Here is a 26,653-nt window from a genome sequence, read left to right on the forward strand (position 1 = left end):
CCTTCCCAGCGCTTCCGGGTCAGGAGGTGGCGTTTCCGGTACCGAGGGAAGATGGCGGCGACTATGCGGATCCAGAGCGACTGGAACCAGGCGCTGAGGTGGGAGCCGCCCCCCCCCCCCGCGCTACCCTCCTTAGAGACCGACACCCCCATCTCCCCCGCCCCAGAGACCCCCGCTCCCGGGGAGCGCCCGCCCCGCCCCCGGCAGTAACACTCCCTGCGCCAGAGCCCCCCGCTCCTGGGGGAGCGATACCCCATCTCCCCCGCCCCAGAGACACACCCCCCCGCTCCAGGGGAGCGCCCGCCCTGCCCCCGGCAGTAACACTCCCTGCGCCAGAGCCCCCCGCTCCTGGGGGAGCGATACCCCATCTCCCCCGCCCCAGAGACACCCCCCCCCGCTCCAGGGGAGCGCCCGCCCTGCCCCCGGCAGTAACACTCCTTGTGCCAGAGCCCCCCGCTCCTGGGGGAGCGATACCCCATCTCCCCCGCCCCAGACACCCCACCCCGCTCCAGGGGAGCGCCCGCCCTGCCCCCGGCAGTAACACTCCCTGCGCCAGAGCCCCTCTCTCCTGGAGGAGCGATACCCCATCTCCCCCGCCCCAGAGACCCCCGCTCCCGGGGAGCGCCCGCCCTGCCCCCGGCAGTAACACTCCTTGCGCCAGAGCCCCTCTCTCCTGGGGGAGCGATACCCCATCTCCCCCGCCCCAGACACCCCCCCCCCCCGCTCCCGGGGAGCGCCCGCCCTGCCCCCGGCAGTAACACTCCCTGCGCCAGAGCCCCCCTCTCCTGGAGGAGTGATACCCCATCTCCCCCGCCCCAGAGACACCCCCCCTGCTCCTGGGGGAGCGATACCCCCCCCGCTCCCGGGGAGCGCCCGCCCTGCCCCCCGGCAGTAACACTCCCTGCGCCAGAGCCCCCCTCTTCTGGGGGAGCTATACCCTATCTCCCCCACCCCAGAGACCCCCTTTCCTTACCCTTCCTCTGTGCGTCCTGGCTGCCCTGCTCCCTCCCCGGTGCTGCTGGTCTGGTCTGTAAGTAACAGGCCCTTTGTGCTTCTCTACAGGAGGAACGAAGGCGAAGCCTGGTTGAGCTGCAGGAGCCCAGGTGAGTGGCGACTCCTCCGCCACTGAAAGAGACTTCCTGGCCCTGAGATGGGTGATGCACTTAACATGATGCATAATACATGGAGCTGGGGGGGCATATAGGAGTGAAGCACTTTACCTGCCCATGAAAAAGGAAATGTGTGGGTGGTGACACCCCCACCAAGCTCTATACAGCCAGATTTCACCTCTTGCCCTGCCCTTTGTTCTGTGTTCCTGGAGAGTGGCCCCAAAGGAAGATCATATACACACCCTGAGCCCTGTGCTGACCCAAGAAACTCAGAGCTGGGTGTCTGCCTGCACACATGAAGCCCTCCTGCTCTCCTTCAAGGGAGTTGGAGCTGGGGTTGGAGCATGTTTCTGCTGAGCTCTTTAGAATAAATCTTAGAGAGGGAAAAGCCCTGTTACATCAGAGTTTGCAGCCATAGTGTAGTCCTTTTGGTTCGTTCAAGGTACAAACTTACAATTAGTCAGTAGTCTAGGTGTGTACCTGGATTTCTCTTCACTGCTTACCTCTCACATAGCGGCATCTGCAAGTAACACTATCTAGTGGACAAAAACGACGAGGAGTCTGGTGGCACCTTAAAGACTAACAGTCTTCATGCAGCTGAAGAAGTTGGTTTTTTACCCACGAAAGCTTATGCCCAAATAAATCTGTTAGTCTTTAAAGTGCCACCGGACTCCTCGTTGTTTTTGTGGATACAGACTAACACGGCTGCCCCTCTGATACTTGACCTAGTGGATAATAGCTTGACCTCCATTATACCTGCCTTTGTCACCTCTCATCTGGTCTACAGGAGTGCAATATATCTGGACATGAAGCCATCAACCCTTAGAAAACTTCAGATAGTACAGAAGGCTTCAGGACGCTTCCTCATCAACATGGGCCACTGCAAGACCATTGCATCTGTCCTTCACTCTTTACATTTTCTGTCTATAGAATACAGGATCAAGTACAAGATCTTGGTCTATATCCTCAAGGTGCTCAAATAGTCTGGGCCTAGAATATCTAAAAGAGCCTAAAGTTCTGGGATGAAGAGTGGTCAGCAATTCTGCTTCTCTGACACAAAGGAGCTTTCTACTATAAGAGTGAAGCTCATCTGTTTACGGGGCTGTGCTTTCTCAGGGGCTGGTCTCAGATTGTGGAATAAACTCCCCCAGGAACTAAGGACCATCACAAACCTCCCCACCTTCTATTTCAAGTGCAGTGCATGCTGCTTTGATCTGCCATCTCTAACATAAACACATAGCAGCATGTATGATTTATAGTAAAAAGCCCTAATAAACCACAGCCCTGTACCACACACGCTTCTCTTTCTGGTAAAAGGAAGTGAGAGAGAATGAACCACATGTAACAGGTGTTAAGTACATCACTTAATGCATTCTGGAGAGTGCTCAGCTATGAAGGTGATGAGGAGGGTAATATAAGAACTACTTTAGAATAGGATCCTTAAGAATGTTTCTCCCTCCCACCCCATGTTCATATTGCTCTTCCATGAGCACCCTCCAATTTGTCAATATCTTAGTTGGAACATCTAACAACCAGAACTGATCATGGTGTTCCAGGTGTGCTCACATTGAGTCTTTATAGAGAACAGATATTGCCTTATGTGTTGTGATGCTGCTTCGTATACAGCCTGAACTCATAGCCACCTTGTTGCCACACTTGTCTTATTTGCTGTCAGGCTTCACTCTCGCATCTGAGCATTATCTGTTTTGTGGGTTTCTCCCAGTTTTCCAAGCAGAATCCTGTTTTATTTTTTGCCTGTGTCCAGGCCCTTTTTGTTAGGTCAGTGTTTACGCTTGTGTCCAGCTCCTCCTAGTTTAATGTCATCTGCAAACTTCAAACCATAGGACATGGTTCCTATCCAAGCTAAAGTGAATTAATTTTTCAAGTAAGTGTTCCTTACATACTATCAACTGCTTTAGTTAAATTAAAATATATCTACTACATTCTTTTCATCTACTAACTTTGTGATTTTAAAAAAGCAGTTAAGCTTGTCTGGTCAGATTTATTCTTTACTAACCTGTCAGACCATTTGAGTTAAGCAAAAGCTCCCATTCTTACCCTCCTTTTTCACCTGTTATGATCCGTGAATCCCAAACTTTCCTCTCTGCCTGATAGACAGGGCATATCAATCATGTTCATTAATTTTCTCCCAGATATATCCAGTGCCTTTGTCCAAATTGAATCTCACTTAATAATTGAATGTTTAATTAAAAAAAAAACTCATAAAGGAAGATTAAATTTTGGATCTGAATAGGCTGCCTGTGTGTCACTGAAATTGCTGAAGGCCGAGAATAAATACAGGGTTATATTTACATGTGAAATGTGTAAAATGCTAAATCATCATTTTCTCTGATCTTTAATATTTCTTTGTACTGCAGGGAAATCTACTTTGTATGGCAGCCTGACATGCCAGGGAGTAGGCTCAGATGGGATTCCAGAGATCTCAGCCTCTGAAGGATTTGTTGTAAATGAAATAACCAAGGTACTCTTATTTCAGTGTATTTGTATGTTTGAAGGGTCAGCAAGTAGCTAGTACTCAAAATTAAAATGGTACAGTTAATCACTAGTGTGATGCCAGCAATATAGTGTGCTCTTCCATGTACTGCCTTATGATCTAAACTTTAGCGTAGAAAGTGCTTAACAATTTTTCCTGATTAGACATGGTAACTGCACTAGTTAAATTTAGTTGCATGTGGTGGGTTTTGGACCAGTGTCTTCTAGACATGAAAAGAGGCCATCAAACTTTTTTCATTTAAAATCTTTAATCTTAAAATAGGATCTTAAAAGTGAAAGGCCAAGTACTTTGTCCACCTAGGTGTACTGGCACTTAGTTACTACTATGAGGAATGCTCTCTAAATATCCTGAAGTTTGGTGGTGTGTGACCAGGCTGTGGATTATATATTTTTTGCGGCAAGATAATGAGTCAGTAAAATGAGCAGGTAGGAGGTGAAGGGATAGTAAGGATGTATTATTTTTAGGAGATTGTTTTCCATCTGTACATGCACGTAAGACATGACTGTAAATGTTATAGTTCTGTACAATTAATTCTAACAACATTGTAATCTTTTTCCCCCCACTCATTTAGAAAAGCATACTCGTTTCTTGCCCTCATGAAAATGTTTCCACAAAATTTTTGGCACCATACACAAGCTTTTGCAGAATTCATCAAAAAAGCGTAAGTAATCTTGCTGAGTGATTAGAGATGCATGGAGCTGAATGTTAATAACATTCTTTATCTGTCTGCAATTGTTGCAGACCAGTGAAGCAAATGGAGTGCAACATGCCTTTGCATAGAAACTTAGCAACAAACTAGTCTAATCAGGTTGGAATTAAGTTAGTATTTCCACTTTCTATCTTTAAACTTGGTCTCTCCAGTTCATTAAAGGAGTGGTGTATGAAAACAATCCAAAGTAAATTCTGCAGTCCTTTGGGAAGCTTAAAATAGAGATCCCTTTAGTTACATGGAAGAATAGGGTGCTGTTGCATTTTGCTGCCTTTTGTGTTTTTTGGGTCACCTGTAAATCTAATCGAATCGTAGTTAAATTCCATCCAACAGCCCCCCAAAATACATGAAGCAGTCACATATGATGCAGAGAGGCACTTGGTTTTCTTGGTAAAAGGCTCTGGAATCCTTGGTCCCTGGAATCTTTCTCGAGATCCAATTCTACTGTGACAGCTACAAGGAACTGACCAGCTATAATAAAAAAGGAAAAAAACAAACTTTCCAGTGACGTAGAACCATCAGATTTTCACTTTCCTTATGTTACATTATTTGAGTTTTGTTGCATATTAATGTAATGTCATCAGGGCAGGGACCATATTTTCCTGTACGCTTGTTTGTACAGTGCTTAGCACAAAGGGGCTCTGGTCCTAACAGCGGCCTCTGAGTACAACTACAGTACCTATAATAAATCATAAGAAAGCATTGCTCTTTGACAACTGGGTGCTTCACCGCTTTGACAGGAGCGGTTCTGTGGATCAGCAGAGTGCCACTGGATCTACTGCAATGATTCATGAAGTAACTACATCAACGGCACTACATTCACCCTACACGGGGACCATGCTACTCCATATCCCTTCTTTCAATAACTGGGCTCCAAAAATATCACTTTTGGCCCACTTTCCCATGGGGGCAGCATGGGTCTAGTGGTTAAAGGACAAGACTGAATCAGGCAACAAGCATTTGTTTTTTACTGGGCCACAGTTCCTGTGTGACCATGGGGAAAGTCACTTCACCTCGGTGCCTTGTGTTGTTAGATGCTACCGGTGCGGTGCTCTGCTTTCTCCTATGTTGATATCACTCGGCTGCGTGCGAGTGTTCCCTCTGTGTGCTGCCCCAGCTCTGCGCAGATAGCTGACCTAGCAGACCCGAAGAGAACCCCCAATAACCACAGAGTCTAGTAAGATGCAAAGTCACGTCGACTAGGTTTATTGCGACCTTGGACACAATTGCAGTTCCCCGTAGATTACTTAGTCTACCGGGCATACTATGAGAAAGTGCCTCTTGGCAATGGACCCGGCTCAGTGGTGGGACTTTCCACTGCCCCCTCGGCCGGACAAATACACCACCCCAGGGATACATTCTTATACACAGGTACAAACAAGTTACACATCACTCCTGACGTATTGAGGTGCAACCCTTCTACGTAGCAAGGTGCCGCCTCTCACCTTGTACAGATTGGTTCGATCAAAACAACTCTATCCATCATTTTACCCTTTTGCCCCTGTCATTGGGATGGGTCGGCCTGTTCCATGTTATCTGTGGAATGTTCCAGTATAGTGTATGTTCTGATATCTGGTGTCCAGTACCTTTTAGGTATGTCTCTTTTTACAGCATCAGCCCTTTCCTTGCCAGCTTCTTTGAGCAGGGCCTGCCTCTGGCTCACAGCTTAACTTTGCTTTATGTTAGCAAAGTCTTGACCATTACTTTAGTTCAGGCCTTAGGCCTCATACCGGGCCTCTGATACCAAGGTTTATATCTCAGGGCCTCCTCTTACTACACCTTGTTGTGTGTCAGTAAAAGGGGAGATTGAGATGCTTTATTTGTTATTCTAGTAGCACTCAGAGACCCCAGTGAGAACAGGGGCCCAATGTGACAGGTCCCGTACAAACATACGGGGTGACCCGGTACCTGCCCAAAATGTGGGAAGGATGCCTTTCTCCCACAGTCTCCTCTGGCTGGCTCTTGTTTTCTCTTTTCCTCTATCTTGCACTTTAGCTACAGTCTCTGCTCACTCCAGTCCCCCAGCAGGTTCCACCATAAAGGGGAAAAATTGGTGAATTACAGCAGAAATCATTACAACACTAGAGAGTGTGACAGGCTGGGCTAGGGGACTAGTAATGGTATGGAACTCTTCAACTCTAGGTCTCTAATTCAAGTCCAGACCAAGCTTGTCATGGCAAAGCTGCTGAACTGGTGGCTGTTTGTCCTAGAGGAAGTGAACTTGGCCTTTCTAGTATCCATGGTGTGACCGCTGTACTTAATCCCCTTGTTGGCAGACTCAGCAGAGAGGCTAGGGTTGAATGGTTTATGAATAATGAGTTACTTTCACCCCTTAAAGTGTACCCTCCTGTTCCGGGGCGAGGCATGAAGGCGGGGCAGTGTGGGCAAGGTCACACTACTGCTGCCTGTACTGTGTCTGCTTTGTGAATAAACAAAGGACTCCTCACTTTCCTGGGCTTTTAGTCCATCTCCTTGCCCCCGCTTTGTTCTTTATTTAAACATAATTCTTATTTTTGTGGGATTTTGTGCTTTTTCATTTGCTCCTCCCCCTCCTCTACTCCCATATAGTACCTGCACCTCCCTGTTCTGCATTCTCTATTTTGGGGAGCTGCTCACTTTCTTAAGTGACGCAGCAAAGCTGAATTTGATCTGGGACTTTCGTTTTGGCATTGGAAGGGAGCACATGGCTGGGAAAATCAGCCTTCGATTTGGCTGATTTTATAACTCTACATAAAGCTTACCCAAAGAGACTAAAAAACGTGTGTATCCCAAACGAAACCTGTTCTGCCGCAGAAGGGAGAAGAGCAGAAACCTGTCAAGTCTGCGAGGGACTTGGCTATGCAGATCTAACTTACTTGTGAGGTGCTTAGATACTGTGGTAATGGGTGCTATAGAAAATGCTATAGTAGATGCTGAAAAATAAATGTGCTCTGTCTTTGTAAAAACACATCTTGATGCACAGTGTTTGGGGAAAGTGGCATTTTCACATCTCTACAACTACACCTCTATCCCGATATAACGCTGTCCTCGGGAGTCAAAAAATCTTACTGCGTTATAGGTGAAACCGCGTTATATCGAACTTGCTTTGATCCGCCAGAGTGCGCAGCCCCATCCCCCCGGAGCACTGCTTTACTGCGTTATATCCGAATTTGTGTTATATCGGGTCGCGTTATATCGGGGTAGAGGTGTATGTATTAAAAGAAAGTGAGGTTGTGTTAAGAGAAAGTCAGATTAGTAATGTCAGCTACAGAAGCAGAGGGGAATGGCTTTTCCTGATTTCCATGAATACATAAGTGTCTCCAGAAGCTGCAGGAATGCGGAAGTGCCGGTTTCAAAGCTCGTACCACAGAGAAAAGCAAACAGTCTGCAGCTTGCTTTGAGTGAGTGAATGAATGAGCAGGGGGCCGGGAGTTTGGAACTTGCAAAATAGAGAGCTGACATGCTCCAAAAAGCACTCTCTCCCCCCACACTCCCTGTCACACCCCACCCCCCACCCCGTTTTGAAAAGCACATTGCAGCCACATGAATGCTGGGATAGCTGCCCATAATGCACCGCTCCCAATACAGCTGCAGATGTTGCAAGTGTGGCCACGCCACTGCGCTGGCAGCTGTCAGTGTGGACAGACCGCAGTGCTTTTCCCTACTCAGCTGTACGAAGACAGGTTTACCTCACAGCGCTGTACAGCTGCAAGTGTAGCCAAGGCCTGAAGTGATTTGACTTGTGCTTTCACTGAATAGCCCCAGCCAGCAGAGCTCTTATGTGAATTTTAAATAGTTTTAAACACAAAAGCAATCCACAAATTCACATTTTTGTTTAAAATGGGTAATGGAGTACCGCGGATCTGCAGCCATGTCACCCCTAGCTGTGATCTTGCTTGTCAGAACTCATGAGTTAAACAGAGTTTGTCCTGGTCATTGCTTGGATAGGAAACCAGGGAAAACATGTGGTGGCAAATCATTAGGTGGCATTCTTCATTCTGAGTTGGTATTGAACTGATGCCTCAGTATGATGCCACTAGATAAGCTTTTATTTTAGATAAGACACAAAACCTGAGTGCTGACCACTTGTTAGTAGTAAGGATCCCATATCCTTTTCTATTAGGATGCTGGAGCTAAGACCTTATTCTATCAGAGTTCCAATTTGAGTAATTATGTTCTGTTTTCCTTCAGCTGAAGACTATTCTTAGTTTTGTCCTTAACTGTTCACTGTTGCTATGATCTGTTACCCAGCTGTCTCATTCCACCCCAGGAGTAGCTGTACTTTATCAGTGGGTGAAGTGATATGATTACACAATGCGTTACAAAACTACGTCATCCACAACTAAAATGCAGCCCCCTTCAGATTAGAAGAAGTCTGTTTACCAGATCACAGCAATGATGCACAATATTTTGGGGAAAGACAAATTTGTGCAAGGATATAAGGCAAGTGTTTGCTGTTACAAAAAGTGGTAAATTGTGTGGGAGTCAGTTTATCTACTTAATGAGGATGAAGTCAGCCCTACTAGAATTTAAGGCTGTGGCTGCTGGGTGTCTGAGTATTTCAAACCTGATGTTTTGCAGGTTTGGATCTGTTTTCCTATGCTCGCAAACACAATGCCCTTTCATGGCACTGGGAGTTAAGCAGAAGAGGCTACACTTAGGTACCATATTGTGTAAGGAAGGGAATATTGTCTAGTAATTAGAGCAAGGGACTGCGTCAGGATTCTAGTCTAAGCTCTGCTACTTACTGTGTTGTTTTGGGCCAGTTGTGTAACCTCATTACTTCAGTTTCTTATTTGCAAAAAGGGGCTTATGCCTACAGTGTAGAAAAATCCTGGCCCCTGTTCAACCCAGGCTAACCAAAAACTTGGTCTGGCCAATTGAAATGTAATTATTGCTATCCCTCCACGCTGCTGACCTGCCCTTCAAAATCCCCTCCATCTCCTTGCCCAGGCAGAACTCTGAGCTGAGCCAGAGAAAAAATTTAGCAAAGTCTCTGCTTGTAAATGCCACCAAATTGTAAGAAATTGAGGTGGTTCAAGTCAGATAATCCAATTGGTCAACATGTCTGAATCCTGGGTTCAGGTCAGATCATACCAGCAGCTTGTCCTTGAGGGGGAGACATAGAATGTCTGTATAATACACCTTAATCAGGAAACACTCATTTTAGCTACCTATTCCCTTCTCTCAAGCCCCCTTCCCACCCCAAAAGGGAGACAACCCTTTTTTTTTTTTGTTAGACTAAATGAGAGAGCCAAGACCTTGCTAAGCATATTCTTAACATTTATTAACGAGTGCCTCCTAACATCTGTGAGGCCAATGTCTGTAAAAGATCTTGAGGTCCTCAAACGAAAGGTGCTTTGTATGTGGAGAGTATTGTCAGACCAGAATCGTTCAGCTATGCATGTGAAGTGATTGACTATGATTGCTCAGTTGCTATGGTGAAATCTGCAATATCTATCTCTATATAGGTGTTAATACTGAATGCTTTGGTTAGCAGGTCTCCTTCAGTGCAAAATTCCCTTGCGGGAGTGAGCAAAATAAGCATGTGTTTGCAGGGTCACATAAAATGCTCATACTGTTTGGTGCTGTCTTTCCAAACAGATAATCTGCATTGATATTTCCAGTGGCGGGGGCCTTGGCGTATCTTCCAGCACTGATGGAACCATGAAAATCTGGCAGGCGGCTAATGGAGAAATAAGAGTAAGAACTTTGGCTCTATCTTTGGGTTCTTCTATGTTTTTTTGGTCTCAAGTTCATAGATTCTAGTGTCCTGCTTTGGCTCCTAACTAATGGTGACTGTGCACTGAGGTCCAGTGTGGTTACGGTGTTGTCCTTTGAGTGAGACATTAGCATAAATTTCACTTCTGAGGTCAAAGATCTATTAGATTGTGGCATAATCTCCCAAGAGAAGTGATGCTCAGAGGCCATGGTGATGAGTCCCAATATTAGAACATGGAAGGATAGTTAGAAGTGATGGTAGCTACGGTGCAGTTGTTCACTGTCTGCTTCTGAACTTATCCCACTGTAGAAAATTGGCTATGTTCATGGGGGATTTGACCATGTCCACGATTTAGGTAGAAACACTATGCTTTCCTAGTACTGAATAACGTAATACAGGATGGCATCAGGGTGATAACAGTGGAACTAGCACACAGTTCTTTGTTTTTCCAGAGACTGTTGGAAGGCCATGTGTATGATGTGAATTGTTGCAGGTTTTTCCCGTCGGGCCTTGTAGTTCTGAGTGGGGGAATGGATGCCCAGCTAAAGATCTGGTCAGCAGAAGATGCCAGCTGCGTAGTAACGTTTAAAGGTCACAAAGGAGGTACACAAACTAGCCTTTAAAATGCTTAATTTGCTGCCTGTATAATTACATCACACCAGAGGGCTAAAGTTCAAGCATCAACCTATTACATTTTTGTGCAGTGCATTAACATTAGATGCTTCAGATATCTTCTTCAGACTCCAAGCATTTGTATATAAAACACAGACAAAAACGGCTGCTATTCTAAACACCTGAAGTTGTTCATGTTGCATTTCAGGTTTTGAATCTGTATTATAGGGAAAAGAAGGGAGAACAGCACAATAGTCTGCTCGGAGTTGTGAACATGGAGTTAGGATAGCATTTTATTCCTCCTCTGTACAGTTGACAGTCGAACTCCTTGTTATCCTAAATAGGCTCATATCCCTGATTATATGCATTACACTGAAAATTCCTTCCATTATAAATGCTTATTCAGCATTAATCAAGACATTCAGATAATAAAGGTTGTACCACCGTTGCTTCAGATGATATTTTTCAAATGTCCAGCAATGTTGTAGGTGCCTCATAAAACAAGTAAAGACACTGTTCATGCCTCAGAGCACGAAGTCTGTTTGTCATGCCGCGGTAGCTATGTGGGTGGGAGAAGCTCTCCCGCCGACATAGCGCTGTGCACACTAGCGCTTATGTCGGTGTAACTTATGTCACTCAGAGGGCTGGTTTATTCATGCCTCCGAGTGACTTAAGTTAGGCTGACACAAGCTGCAGTGTACACATAGCCTAAGTGGCATCTATCTGTCCAAATACTTGAGCAAAATGTTAATGCGGTATCTTTTTCGTCTCCTGCAGTGAGCCTACCGTAATTTTCTAGTCTCCTGCAGTGAGCCTACCGTAATTTTCACTTGACCTTTTTGTGTATTTTTAAAATGTGCAAAAGGCTTTGCAGATGTATTGCAACAATATTGTAAATTAATCTGACAGGAAATGTAGCAGAGCTTCAGTGAGAGGAAATCTAGCAGACTTCTGTTGTCTCCAAAATTGACTTCATCCATTGTGTGCATAATTGGATCGCAAGCAATCTCAGCAGCAGCAGTCAGCTAGAATAATTAAATTTGGTTTTGTCTGGTTGCAGTTGACTTTTGTTTGAAAAATAGTCCTGGCATTTGAACTTGCTGCCTTTGAACATTGCTTCCGTATGCGGACAGTTAATTAAATCTTGTAACTATTCAAATATACCTCTTTAAATGTTAGAAACAACAGTGATATAAAATTGTAAGGGAACATGCTTTCCATGTTGCTGTATCTGGAATAAACAGGTATCACTAACCTGTCCAAATTCATGATGGGGTTATCTAGCTCAGGGGCCAGATTCAGTTCTGGTGTGAGCAGATGTAACTCCAGTGGGATTTCACCCAAACGGCCTACTGCCTGTGAGATTCTGGTGCATGCTTTCCAGCTTTTAAAGCAAGATAGGTGCCTTTTCCAACCTTGCTGTAACTTCCTCGCTTCTACCCTTCTGAGAGGTTTCTTTGCTTTGGTGTAGGTATCCTGGACACAGCCATTGTGGATCGGGGAAGAAATGTCATTTCCAGTTCTAGAGATGGCACTGCCCGCCTCTGGGATTGTGGGAAATCTGCTTGCCTAGGCGTTGTTGCAGATTGTGGTTCTCCTGTGAATGGCATTGCTCTGGGCGTTGCTGACAATACAGTAAATCTGGGCTCACCTGAAAATGCACCTAGTAAGTAATATAGAGAGGTTTTCTTTTTCCCTTAAAAAGCTGTACAGTTCAGACGTGCCATGTGCAGGCTCTAAGGAAAATACGTAACTACTGTTATGAGAGGGGAATCCTTCGCTTGGGCAGCAGTTCCATCCTCAGCGGTCTCATCTGACAGCATAAACTCAAGAGGAAGGGAAGCGGGCCATCAGGGTTGCTCACTGGAGTCCTGAGAAAAGCTGACGAATACAGTTCCTTTTTAGAGGATGATATAGACTAAAAGGTGTAGCCAATTATTTGACTACACTCCTAGTTCATTCTTAAAAATGTTTGAGACCAAATAACTGAACGTAGCCAAATTTATTGTCTAAAGACAAAGCAGTACAGTACAAAAAGCAAACATACATACCCTCCTTCTGGGAAGCAATTCTTATCTCGCAGCATGGTTACCCTACACTTGATGATTACCTGTTCTGTTCCATTCCCTCTGAAGCACCTGGCATTGACCACTGTCGGAAGACAGGATACTGGGCTAGATGGACCTTTGATCTGATCCAGTATGGTCTTTGTTTATACAGAAGCTGTGCTTCAAAGACAGGCATTTCAGCTAGTAGTATTTCTAGTATGATTTTACAAGTTACAAAACTCTGTACTAAAATCCAGCCCACCAGTTCGTAACAGTTGTTGTTTTGTTCTATACTTTTCTTATCTCTGTTCTAGATAATGTTTTCACCCCTCAGCTCATAGAGAGCCGAGAAGCATCCCAGCCTGTGCTAGGACACACCGTTCATATATCTTAGCTTTGACAGGCTTCTAATGCCAAAGCTGAGTTCAGCTTTGCAAAGTGTAGTGGGATTTTTGACATGGATGAACTGAACTGTAGGGAGAGCGTAATACGTTTAGTTAACATAATTTCCCAACACTTATTTATTTGTGTGTGTATATCTATATATCTGTAACATGTATTATATTCATACTATGTGCATAATACTCGTTAATGTGGTTTATATTACATCTAACATTAATGTATTGGCTAAAATTAGCAGGAGGCTCCATTGGCTCTAGGATCTGTGTGATTATTGGTCCACGCTGCCATTCTTGTTGTTTAGGGGTATGCTTCTGCTCCACAGGGAGCTTTGCCATGGGTTTCAGCAGGAGTAAGATTAGGCCCTATATAATTGAGGCCTTTGGAAATGAGTATTTTGTCTGTTGGTACATGAATCTCCTTGCTTTTCCCTCCCTAGTTAAAAGGGTGTTTTCTTCCCCTTTCCCACCCCAAAAGCATCAGACATTTTGCCAAACCAAGTACTGGTCTCAATCTCAAAGGGACCTTCTGGATTTCCATGTAGAAAGAGGTACGTCCTGTGAGCGTCTGGTAGAGATTTTGGTACTATCAGCATAAGCCTCCCCAATTCTGTTGCTAAGATGCCTTGCAATACTGCCAATAATGTTAACAATTAGAATTTTAACAGGTGAACGAGAAATTGGGACAGAAGGGAAAATCCTGCTGTTGGCTCGGGAAGACAAAAAGCTCCAAGGTGTGGGATTACAGAGCAGGCAGCCGGTAAGTATCTCATGAGACCTGTTCACTACTGTCCATTCAAAACCTCTTGGCACCTTTTGACCTATAAGGGGAGGGATAGCTCAGTGGTTTGAGCATTGGCCTGCTAAACCCAGGGTTGTAAATTCAATCCTTGAGGGCACCACTTAGGGATGTGGGGCAAAATCAGTACTTGGTCCTGCTAGTGAAGGCAGGGGGCTGGACTCGATGACCCTTCAGGGTCCCTTCCAGTTCTGTGAGATAGGTATATCTCCATATATTAAACCCGTCACAGGGTTCTTTCTTATGATAAAAAACTATGTTATAAGATGAAATGTTAACAAGCATTTGGAACTCATTTAATGTCTGTTTGCCATACACTTTTTCTCCTGACTTCATAACATACAGGTGTGCAATGCACCAGTTAAATATTGGAGCATGCATATCGGGAGTGTGATGCATTGAAACCAATGCAGTGATTACACATTGAAATGAGGATATGTAACAAATTCCATTCAGTGTATAATCATTTATTTTTCTAAAGGAAATTAAATGCAAAAACTGCTTGTAGAAGTTTGCAATTTTTAACTACAAAATTCAGAAAATGTGGCTATTACACCTGTAAATTAAGACATGAATTTAACACTAAAGGGGCAGAGGTGTGGTAGCAGCTATAACTTTGCATTTCCTCCCTTTCATATGTTGTGTTCTAGATTTTAATGCAGAGGTTCAAAATGGTCTTTTTATCATGTGTCTAATCCCAAAATGCTTTGCAAATTATGCATTCAGCACTGTTGAAATACAGCCTTCTCTAGGGGGGTGGTATCACTGACAGTATAAAAGTGGAAGGGCAGGGGTGTGGAAATTTTGCCAAGGACCCCAGGGCAAATCCTAGTTTTACAAAAAGCACAATGGAATTCTTAATGTCCACACACATTTTCCCTTGGATTTTAAGGCCTCCCCTTTCAACTGCCTGGTGATGTTTGGTTTTATGTTGTAATACTAGAAAAATGCCTTAATGGCTTAAGAAAGAAAAACATGGGTACAATCTCTCTAAAAACTATGGTTCTGTTTGAAAGCCCAGTGTAAAATCAGCCTAGCATAATCTTGTTAATTTGCATCCATCTCTTACATTTCCTAAAAAAAATCCTTCATAGAAGGATTACATTATTTTTTTAAAATTCATTGGAAGAATGTATTTGATCTGACTCCCACCCTCCATACAATCTGTATGAGATCACTCAAGCGACGGCTTCTTCTCTGGTCAGCAACAACAGATTTGTAGTGTGTCTCATTTTTACAATAACGTCGGCCTGCCCCAAAATGTCCTTCACTAGAGCCGCCTTATTGAGCACCTGTGCCATCTTACCAGATGGAGACCTGTGGTCTACCAACCAGTACCTTCTGCCTTCCTGTCAACTGAGCGTGGTCTGGTCTAACCAGGTGGGAGCCTGGGATTCTCTCGCACTTGCAAGACAGGCTTAGAGCAGCTCAGCTGGAATAGGAATGGGAAGTGTGCAGTAATGGCATAGGGCCTATGATAGAGCCTCAAGAAGGGGGGGGCCTAGAGTGTGCTTGTGCCAAAAGCTTGACATACCAGTAATGACATGTGGAGAAGCAATTGGGAGTAGCTGTGCAAGACTTCCTCATAATAGCTCCATCTACGCAGTGAACAAATCGCATCTCCCTTAGTGAACTCAGTAGTTATAATCCCAACTTTAACTCTTCTTTCCAAGGGTTTAAACAGTGGCCTCTGGATGTCAGAATATATCCATAAATCAAGTACTGCTCCCTCAGAGCAAACGCTGCCTTAACAATTCCTCTAGTTCTGTCTAGTGACTGGCACGTTAATGTAAGCAGCAAAGGGCTAAAATACCAGTGTACCCCATAAAGCATCAAGAATGGGTTTATAAGGTCTGATGATATTATTTGGCTTTAAATACTTGTTCTCTTATACACCAGTGACTGTAAATTGAGGCAGTGGATCCTATGCACAAAGTGTTAAGACTGGTGGTGATGATCTTATACAAGTACAGTCTCCGGTATTGGGACAGGTGTTTGCCTTACACAGTACAGGTTCCTTTCTTGTATGGTATCTCCTGTACACACTTTTCCAAAACATGGGCCAGATTTAAATCCTCTTATAAAATTTAAATAGAGGACAGAGACTGAAGAGGTAGAAACACAGGAGAACCATCTGAGTTTGGAAAAGTAATGGAGAGATGGCAAGCGCTGCATTGGAGAAGACTCTTCCACCAACTGTAACACAGTTGTGCCTGAAACAGAGGGAGGTTGCTGCAAGATTAGCAGGGAGAGGAGAGATTTCTAGGCCCTGCAAGGAAGGCTGGAGGAAGACCATGGAGGGTATTATATGCCCAGTATTGTCCCTGCTGTCTCTGTATGATGTGCTACCTTCTCTCTCCAGGGGAACCCCAGCAGTATTAACTACATATATTGCCAATGCTAGTATGACAGGATCATTCCTGGAGGCTTTCTTTGCATTATTGCCTCTGGATGTCTTGGGATGAAGCAAAGAGCTGTTAGCCCTATGTTGCATCTGACAGGTTGCATATAATTGTCTGTGATAACTCATGGAAGTGACCGTATCCATGACTTCCTAAATAAATCACTCATTCCCTTTTCCCTGGGACGCCTATTAAGAATAAAGCTGCTGGGTTTTGTCTTTCACACTACCTGTGAATAAACTGATATTTAAAGTCTTCTCTCCTTTCATTCCCAGGTGTTTCTCTTTGTTGGATCCGATGCATTTAACTGCTGTACCTTCCTCTCAAGCATCTATCTCCTAGCAGGGACTCAGGATGGAAATATATATCAGCTGGATGTGAGAAATACAAAGTGAGTGGCAGGTGTGGTGGAGTGTTTAAAGCAGTGAATTCAGTGTTGGTGAAAGGAGCTAAATTGACAGCCATGGTGACTGTAGAGCAGGTACAGCACAAGCGCCAGTAGTGCCGATATCCCTGGGATGCTGGCTCCTATAGTTAGCCACAGATCAGGCGTATCAGAGTCAGTTACTGTTCAGTCTTTTTCTTAGTGCCCTATCTCTGTGCTTCAGGCCTGATCTGAAGGGACTCCTGCTAGAAGTGAGAGAACAACTCGATCTCTCTGGCCTATTCAGCCCTTGGTATCTCTACAGAGATGACCAATGAGGATGCCACGTGTGTTTGTGGTGGTTTTGTTGTAGACTCTCTTCCACTAAGAATTGGACTGAGACTACAATATGGATTCATTTTATATAGACTGCTGAGATACTGAAGAATGGAATTTGTCTTGCTTTATGTAGATTTTGGTTTTATGCTGAGTGTGCGCCCCTCCAAAGATCTGGATACTCTTGACATACACTTAAAATCACAATAATGTAGGAGTTAAATATAAAACAGTTCAAAGCAGCAGCACTTCTTCCTACCACATCATTTTATCAGCTGTCATGCAACCAGTGCAGCTTTAAACGCCTTCCACCAGACGGAAATCCCATCCCCCATTGCCTCTGACAATGAGCTTAATTCTTTAGGCCTGAGATATAACACGCCTTATAAGTGGTGCATTCTGCTTGCAATATGATTCTCCTGTTCCAATTTAGTATTTTTGAATTGATCTGCCCACTGCCAAGTGTTTCCTTTTTCTGAAAGCTCTTAGTCAAGCTCGTACATACAGTGCAATGATTAACTTTGTTTATATTAGTGCCAAATGCACATTCCAATTGGGAGGTTGTCAAGATGATACCTTCGGATGAAGACACGACAGAATTTAGCATTCCATGTCTGAAAAATTCCTTTTCTGTTATTGGAAAGTCTCCAAGCTTTCATCTATTTCATTAAGGATAATCTCTTTAAATTCTGCACAGAGGGAATCCTGGTGCTTGCCTACAAACTAACTAGCATTTAGATCCCTTTATATCTTCTGGAATTGCCTCTGGAGGAATCATTGAGGGTGGGAGGGATAGCTCAGTGGTTTGAGCATTGGCCTGCTAAACCCAGTGTTGAGAGTTCAGTCCTTGAGGGGGCCACTTAAGGATCTGGGGCAAAATCAGTACTTGGTCCTGCTAGTGAAGGCAGGGGGCTGGACTCGATGACCCTTCAGGGTCCCTTCCAGTTCTAGGAGATAGGTATATCTCCTTATATTACTATTACATTGCCCTGATCTAGCCACTGAAGGATAAAATATTGAGCTTTGCAGACTGGATGTGTCTCTATCTTTCCAGTTTTATCCCTTGTCCATGGTGACTAACCACCAGCTTTCCAATCTCACTCTGTATAATTCATGTGACCCTAATGGTTGTCTGATACATCTTTAATCACTTTCTTCTCTGTTCTGTTTGCTTGTTCTTTATTATGTTGCATATGGGAGGTGTCCTGACGGTTGGGCCTATAACTTTTTGCCTGTTTGGGAATTAACCATGAAAAATAGGTCAAGTTATCTTTAGTAAAGAACGTTATAAACAGGTGCAAGAAAACCAGACACAAAACTGAATTAGTCCAATAAAAAAGCCTACTGATCTAGCTCAAGGACTGTGTTGAAGTCAGGTTTGTAAACAAGAAAATGTGGGTCCTCAAATTAATGAACCAAAATTGGTGTGTCAAAAACTAGGCCTAACTGATAGACAAAATGAGGGGTTGGGCTGTTCCACCCACCACTCCCTTTCTGGATGCTTGAAGAAAGAAACTTTTTTGGGGAAAAGAGAGAACAGAAGCTTCACCATCATGGCTGCCGCCATCTCCTGGGGCCCTGGGTCTTTGTCACGCTAACTCTGAGAGATGCCCTGACCAGACTGAGCCAGAGAGAGGGACCCAGATGACCATCACTATCACCATCAGCTCCAGCTGAATCCCAGATATCACATGGGATGAAACGGGATCAGAGTTTAACAACAACACTTCCAGCCCATCTCAACTAAAGTCTCTTTTCGCCAAAGGACAGTTATTGCCGTCTTTGATATCATCTAAGAGACTGTCAAACACAAGGAGTTTTCCTTCTAAAAACTCTTTCCAGCTAGAGAGAGAGGGAACAAGGGATGTTATTAAAATCAGTCTTATTTAATACTTTACTTTTCAAATGCTTTGACTGTGTTTTCCTTCTTTTCTTTATCTTTATTAAGAGGTTAAAAGGATATTTAATGGTGTGTTTGCCCTGGTACGAAGAAAGCCGAGGTCTATACCGAGCCTTGTTTAACACTGTTTAATGTTAAACAGTGACCGGGTTATGTTAAGGTTATGTTAACAACTTTGGCCCATATATTCCATCTAAATTAATACAACAGTGTGGTCCTTGATTATAATACTTGGACCTTGTTTTTGCTGGTTTTTCTAGGGCTCCAGTTCAGATCATTCATCGATCAGGAGCACCAGTGCTTTGTCTGCTCCCTTATAGAGATGGATTTATTGCCAGCCAAGGTAATACAAGTGTTACTGAGGCAACAGTGTTTACTTTGCAATGTGGTTACCTTAATCGTCATCCTCGTAAGACACTTTTGCACATTTCTTGCAGTGTGTGGACACGTCAGTTTCTGCTTGCGGTCCCCTGAAGCAGAGAAGAACTGTTAAAGGCATTTTATAAAACAAGGGCCTGATTCTCTGCTGCCTTGCTCCTCATGGAGTCTCTTACAGCTCTGCAAAATGGGTGTGTAATGCTACTGTTCTGTGTTGGGAGCGTTTCCCACCCACTTTGCAGAGGTATAAATCTATACCAGGCTGTTCAGAAGCAGGCCCCCAGTGAATTAAGAGGATGTGATGAGTATGTTCTGACCAAAGACCAGAGCTTTTAGATCGTATCTATTTTTTTTACCTCTTGACGTGTTTCCAGTCTGGTGCTGGAGAGGAGCTTCCAAAGGGCTAGCTGGAGTTGCTCTTGTCTCTCCTCTTGGATATGTTCTCATCCCTCCATATGCTCACCCAGCGTCTCACTGTGATCATGCAGCTCTGCTTTCTCTGTGAATTCCTGGGTTGTGGTGCAGGGTGATAGCTGGCTGTCCAAGTGACATTTTGGGTCCGTCTATACAGGAGCTGGAGACGTAATTTCCAGCTCGAGGAGATAGACCTGCACTAGCTTACTAGAAATAGGAGTGTAGCTGCAGGGGGGCGAGCGGTGGGATCATAATCAGGTGGGATCATAATCCCTCCCGCTGTTCACATCCCCATGGCTACGCTTCTGTTTTTAGCGCACTAGCTCGATCAGAGCTAGCATGGACATATCTGCTCGAGCTGGAAATTACACCCTTAGAGAACATGCCCACAGCAAATGGATGACAAGTGACCTAATGGGAACAATGTTAATCAGTGTTTCATTAACTTCCTAACATTTCATGTTCTTCTGTCATCATTCCCCATTGGTCTCCCAAAACAACTGACTCTTCCATGAGGTACCCCAATCTTCTGAGGGTCTGTCTGGCCAAACTGCCAGCCCACAACCCCTATTCAAAGGACTCTGTTGACTTTGTGTAACAAGTGCAGTTCTTCTTTATTCTTATGATTTAAAGCAAGGGTAGGCAACCTATGGCATGCGTGCCAAAGGCAGCATGGGAGCTGATTTTCAGTGGCACTCTTACTGCCCGGGTCCTGGCCACCGGTCCGGGGGGCTCTGCATTTTAATTTAATTTTAAATGAAGCTTCTTAAACATTTTAAAAATCTTATTTACTTTACATACAACAATAGTTTAGTTATATATTATAGACTTATAGAAAGAGACCTTCTAAAAACGTTAAAATTACTGGCATGCGAAACCTTAAATTAGAGTGAATAAATGAAGACTCGGCACACCACTTCTGAAAGGTTGCCGACCCCTGATTTAAAGCAATGATTGGGCTCTGATACAAAATGGTTCCTGTATATGCCAATCTGCATCAGTTTGTAGTTGTGAGAATGTCTTATCTTGCAAGCAGTTCTATGTTCCTTATCTGTTTCGTTTTTCATCTAGGTGATGGAACCTGCTTTATTATTCAGCAAGATCTTGATCACGTAATTGACCTCACAGAAGCAGACTGTGACCCTGTATACAAGGTAATGGCTAAGTCTACTTACTATTGGCCTGAGTACCAGCGAGGGGGAATAAAGGTGCCACTCTGCAATGGCTGCCATTGTCTGGTGATTTGGCAACCAGCAGAGCTGGCACCTTTTTGAGAAGTGAATTTTTAAATTTACTTTTTTATTTGAATGATAACACTTTACACAAACAAATCCTCATGTCATCTGTCTGAGGAACAGTAGCGTAATTTCTCCCCTCAGATGGGGAACTGAGGCAGAGAGGTTAAGTAACTTGTTCATTGTCAGAGAGAGCTCTGATTAGAACTCAGGGGCTCCTACCTCAGCATTCAGGCATGTCTATTGTAAAGGGCAATTCTATTTAGAAAAGTGACTAATGTAAAAATGGCCCAGTTCTTACCCAGATGAGCTGCCCACTGTGCATATTCCGAATCACATCTGCTGATTTCAGAAATCAGAGTAAGTTTTTGCTACTCTTTATTCCCATAAACCCTGCTGAGTCAACACAGCTCTGCGGGAGAGCACTGGATTAGGATCCAGCGCCGTACAGCCACAGTGTTGAGGATGATGCTTAGCGCTCCTTGTAACCAGGTTCCAGTTGCAAAGTAGGGCTGTCAAGCGATTAAAAAAATTAATCGCTCAATTAATCGCACTGTTAAGCAATAATAGGATACCATTTATTTAAATATTTTTGGATGTTTTTCTACATTTTCAAATATATTGATTTCAATTACAACACAGAATACAAAGGGTACAGTGCCCACTTTCTATTTATTTTTGACTACAGATATTTGCACTGTACAAAACAAAAGAAATAGTATTTCAATTCACCTAATACAAGTAGTGTAGTGCAATCTCTATCATGAAAGTTGAACTTACAAATGTAGAATTATGTACAAAAAAATAACTGCATTCAAAAATAAAACAATGTAAAACTTTAGAGCCGCCAAGTCCACTCAGTCCTACTTCTTGTTCAGCCAGTCGCTCAGAAAAACCAATAATGCTGCCTGCTTCTTCTTCAGCGTGTCACCTGAAAGTGAGATCAGGTGTTTGCATGGCACTGTTGTAGCCAGCGTCGCAAGATATTTACATGCCTGATGCACTAAAGATTCATATATCAGAGGGGTAGCCGTGTTAGTCTGAATCTGTAAAAAGCAACAGAGGGTCCTGTGGCACCTTTAAGACTAACAGAAGTATTGGAGCATAAGCTTTCGTGGGTGTCCTTCATGCTTCAGCCACCATTCCGGAGGACGTGTCCGTGCTGATGATGGGTTCTGCTCGATAACAATACAAAGCAGTGCGGACCGACATGTTCATTTTCATCATCTGAGTCAGATGCTACCAGCAGAAGGTTGATTTTCTTTTTTGGTGGTTTGGGTTCTGAAGTTTCCGCATCAGAGTGTTGCTCTTTTAAGACTTCTGAAAGCATGCTCCACACCTCGACCCTCTCAGATTTTGGAAGGCACTTCAGATTCTTAAACCTTGGGTCGAGTGCTGTAGCCATCTTTAGAAATCTCACATTGATACCTGTGACGAACTGGAAATGTTCTTAATGTTTTCTCTGAATACTGTGTGGGTGCCTCAGTTTCCCCTATGCAGTTCTTAAGTATCTAGGTGGTGGGATAAGGGTGTATAGTTGCTGCAGAGCAAAGGGCCAGTGTACATAAATGCCCAACACTCTGTCTCCTAGCAACTGATGGCCTGGGCCCCTCCTCTGCAAGGTACCAACTAAAGGTCTTGAAAACAAAAAGATCAGGTAACCTTCTGGCCCGGGAAAAAAACAAAGGCCAGAAAGAAGGGGCTGGAGGGGTTTTTCAGTTTGGAGCTGGCTGGGGACTAGGAGTGAGGGCAGACGGGGGTATCGGGCTTGCTGGGCCCCAAAATTGACCCGGCAAAGGGGTCCCGTTCGCTGAACCAACAAGCCCTGTTTTAAACCATGTTCCTGTCATCTAATAAACCTCTGTTTTACTGGCTGGCTAAGAGTCACGTCTGACTGCGAAGTGGGGGTGCGTACAGGACCTCTGGCTTCCCCAGAACCCCACATGGGCGGACTCGCTGTGGGAAGCACACGGAGGGGCATATGCTAAATGCTCCCAGGAAAAACCCAAAAGGTGTAAAGCCGTGTAAGCTTCTTTCCCTAAAAACAGTCTGCTCTATGGAAGAGGAGGCTCCCCAAAGTCCTAACTGGCTTTGTGGGGAGCAGTTCCAAAGCATCGCCTGGGGACTCCGTAACAGTACCTTCTTTGCATTTTATCAGATCTGCAGCGAAAGTGTTCTTAAAATGAACAACATGTGCTGAGTCATCATCTGAGACTGCTATAACATAAAATATATGGCAGAATGCAGGTAAAATAGAGCCGGAAACATACAATTCTTCCGCAAGGAGTTCAGTCACAATTTTAATTAATGCATTATTTTTTTAACGAGCGTCATCCGAATGGAAGCATGTCCTCTAGAGTGGTGGCCGAAGCATGAAGGGGCATATTAATGTTTATCATATCTAGCACCTAAACACCTTGCAATGCTGGCTACAAAAGTCCCATGCGAACACCTGTTCTCACTTTCTGGTGACATTGTAAATAAGGAGCAGGCAGCATTATCTCCTGTAAATGTAAACAAACTAGTTTGTCTTAGCGATTGGCTGAACGAGAAGTAGGACTGAGTGGACTTGTAGGCTCTAAAGTTTTGCATTGTTTTATTTCTTGAGTGCAGTTATGTAACAAAAAAAATCTACATTTGTAAGTTGCACTTTCACGATAAAGAAATTGCATTACAGTACTTCTATGAGGTGAATTGAAAAATACTGGGTTTTGTTTATCATTTTTACAGTACAAATATTTGTAATCAAAAATAATATAAAGTGAGCAGTGTACATTTTGTATTCTGTGTTGTAATTGAAATCAATAATTTGGAAATGTATAAAAACATCCAAAATATTTAATAAATTTCAATTGGTATTCTGTTGTTTAACAGTGCGATTAAAACTCTGATTAATCACAATTAGTTTTTTTAATCACGATTAATTTTTTTGAGTTAATCGCATGAGTTAACTGCAATTAATTGACAGTCCTATTGCAAAGTCATATCTTGCCATCTGTTCCAACAGTATACCCCACTGAAGGCAGCGTAGGCCAGCATACCTGAGGGCAGAGTTTGGCCTGCAGACTTTTAACTGGTGGTGATCCGTGAGCAAAAGAAATCCATCTTCTCTCTCAGATCTGACAGAAAAGCCCATCTTGTAAATGGAGTGCGTTTGATTGGTCATCTTTGAAACAATTTCAAAACCCCCCAAAAACCTTGTTTCTAAAAGTTGTTGCTGAATGACTATAAAGCTTTTAGCTGTCACATTATAGACCCCAAGTGCTGTTACACAGTCATCTTTATAATGGCAAATCTGAAGAAAAATGGACACCAAGAAACATGCCCATAGTGCTTTTCAACAGGACCACCCACCATTTACTAATGTGTCGTCTTCCCTCTTCCTCCAGTTTTCCTTCAGGGAAACTGCTGCATTTTCAGCTAAGCCAGTGTTGTTCTATGGCTAGCTTAGGAGATAATACTTTTTCCGAGGGCCGCTGATTTCTTTCCTTCCCATCTCAGAAAATAAAAACATTCAGATGTTCCCATTTCTCTTCAGACTTTTGCTGAGTTCAGAATCCACTATAATATAGCATTTGGGGAAGTACATGAGCTTCTGCCAGTAGCAAACTGCCCTGTCCAGGGTGGTACCAGTAGGATTTCCAATTGTTAACACGGAGATACCAATGAAGCAGATCCTTTTCAGAATATCCTAATGATCATGCCATTGTAATCCTTTGTGAACATTATGGGGCAATTACCCTTCCAAGAATCTCTGGCATCACCTTGAAGTCCTAACAGTCAAGGGAGAGGTTAAAGGCCATTCACTATATATTTATATTGCAGTAGCTCATAGAGATTCCAGTCAGGGATCAGGGCCCCATTGTGCTGAATGCTATCCAAACAGTTGGGGGGGGGAGAAGTCCCTGTCTAATATGGGTATGTTTCTATTGTGAGTTGTCAAGCAGCCCCAGCTGGTCTTTCACCTTGCCAGTGGCCAATTATTGTGATTTGTAGGCCTCATGGGGAGAGGGGTGTTTTAAGGATGGATTTAAGAGGAAAGAAGTTTTTTCCCCACCCATATGAGGTTGCATAGGAAAAAGCACTAAGGCGCTTGTGAGAAAAGCAGATGAGGAGGATGATAATGTAAGAGGTTTTCTTTTTAAATAATATTTTCATTTCCCTCTTCTAGGTAGCTACATGGGAGAAACAAATCTATACATGCTGCAGAGATGGGATGGTGAGGAGATACCAGCTTTCTGACCTCTGACCATTTGTGGTGTGTGGGAAACAGATGAACAAAGAAACAAGGCTGAAGTCTAGCTAGATTAGAACCTAGGCCATGTAGCACTTCCAAATAAAAGCAATGCTACCTTTCTAGGACTGTACAGTATATATGAAGTGTGTATATATAAGCTTTGAGAACATTGTTGTGATAAAATCTAAGAACAAGGCTGTACATAGAATTCTTGATCTTGTGCTGCTTATTACAACCCAAAGTTTAGACCATTCTCTTCTAGTAAGCAGCTTATAGAAGATGTTAATGCAAGACCCTTTGTATCTGCAATATATGTACCGAACTGTTTTCAACATTCAGTGGACAATTTTGGTATTTCTAACAAGACTATGATCTTGGGGCTGGAGAGACACGAGATCTGGAGGTGACCATACTGCAGAATTGATTGAAATAAAGGGATTGACTTTTGATCACCCCTTTTCTAGAGAAGTTTGTGCATTTTCAAGACAGTTAATTTAAAAGCAAAACGACTCTGTCCATGTCACATTCAACACCTCATAACCTTTCTTGTGACTCTATTCTACAATAAAAAGTGTGATTTTTGTGAATTTAGTGAGTAGCCGTGATTTGATCTGACTAAATTTGAGATTTCAGTTTGATCTCCACGTGAATGAAATACATATGTTCTTGTGCAGTTTAAAAATATATCCAGTTGTAGTTATAGCCATTGTAGTGAAGGCCACATTAAAATTCCACCAGTTTTTGTTAAATCAGTAATTACATAGCTCTTACAGTATGGTGAAAAGCATCTTTTTGCCATAGGATTTCAAATAATAGTGGCAGACTGCCATTTTCATCTAAATGTTAAGTCTAAGGCTAGGTCTACACTACCCGCCTGAATCGGCAGGTAGAAATCGATCTCTCGGGGATCGAATTATCGCGTCTCGTTGGGACGTGACAATCGATCCCCGAATCGACGCTCTTACTCCACCAGCGGAGGTGGGAGTAAGCGCCGTCGACTGGGAGCCGCGGAGGTCGATTTTTGCCGCCGTCCTCACAGCGGGGTAAGTCGGCTCCGATACGTCGAATTCAGCTACGCTATTCGCGTAGCTGAATTTGCGTATCTTAAATCGACCCCCCCCCCCGTAGTGAAGACCTGCCCTAAGGGACAAATGTTCAGTCCTGTCGACTGTGATCTACCTCCACAATTTGTGTGGGGGTGTTTGTAAATTCCTGTTCTATCATGTGCTATCAAAGAGTGAACAGTGGGCTAAGATTGAGGAACACCAGAGATCTGATGCAGCTCTGCCACTGACTCACTGTGTGACCTTGGACAAATCCCTTTTAATCTCCCTATGCCCGGTTTCCCCATTTGTAAAAGGGGGTGATCCATAACTACCTTGTAGCCAATCAAAATGGTCATAAGAATTTAGCCCACATACAAAATCTGTTTTCCCACTTTCTACTTCTCCTGAAAATCTGCTAATAAAACCCACCAGACCCAGTAGAATTTGTGA

At 43.7% G+C, this 26,653-nt stretch overlaps 1 protein-coding gene across 2 annotated transcripts; it reads left to right on the plus strand.

The window, feature by feature from the left end:
- The first annotated feature begins 34 nt into the window (after positions 1-34).
- On the plus strand, positions 35-25,734 carry PAAF1 (proteasomal ATPase associated factor 1). Of its 2 annotated transcripts, XM_065408113.1 has the most exons (12): positions 35-98; positions 1,063-1,103; positions 3,488-3,591; positions 4,196-4,285; positions 9,917-10,015; positions 10,487-10,637; positions 12,118-12,312; positions 13,761-13,852; positions 16,569-16,684; positions 19,154-19,236; positions 20,757-20,839; positions 25,092-25,734. In XM_065408113.1, the coding sequence occupies exons 1-12, from the start codon at positions 52-54 to the stop codon at positions 25,167-25,169; spliced, it is 1,179 nt and encodes a 392-aa protein (XP_065264185.1). In that variant the 5' UTR covers positions 35-51; the 3' UTR covers positions 25,170-25,734. The 2 variants fall into 2 exon arrangements, with proteins under 2 accessions (XP_065264185.1, XP_065264192.1); XM_065408120.1 differs by lacking the exons at positions 35-98; positions 1,063-1,103 and adding an exon at positions 1,107-1,154.
- The last annotated feature ends 919 nt before the right edge of the window (positions 25,735-26,653 follow it).

The sequence above is a fragment of the Emys orbicularis genome, chromosome 1 (assembly GCF_028017835.1).
Source record: "Emys orbicularis isolate rEmyOrb1 chromosome 1, rEmyOrb1.hap1, whole genome shotgun sequence".
Taxonomy (NCBI): domain Eukaryota; kingdom Metazoa; phylum Chordata; order Testudines; family Emydidae; genus Emys; species Emys orbicularis.

Coding starts and splice junctions, on each gene's coding strand:
- PAAF1 (XM_065408113.1), top strand. CDS start 52: ATGGCGGCGACTATGCGGATCCAGAGCGACTGGAACCAGGCGCTGAG. Junction 1,104..3,487: donor GTTGAGCTGCAGGAGCCCAG/GTGAGTGGCGAC, acceptor TTTGTACTGCAG/GGAAATCTACTTTGTATGGC. Junction 12,313..13,760: donor CTCACCTGAAAATGCACCTA/GTAAGTAATATA, acceptor GAATTTTAACAG/GTGAACGAGAAATTGGGACA.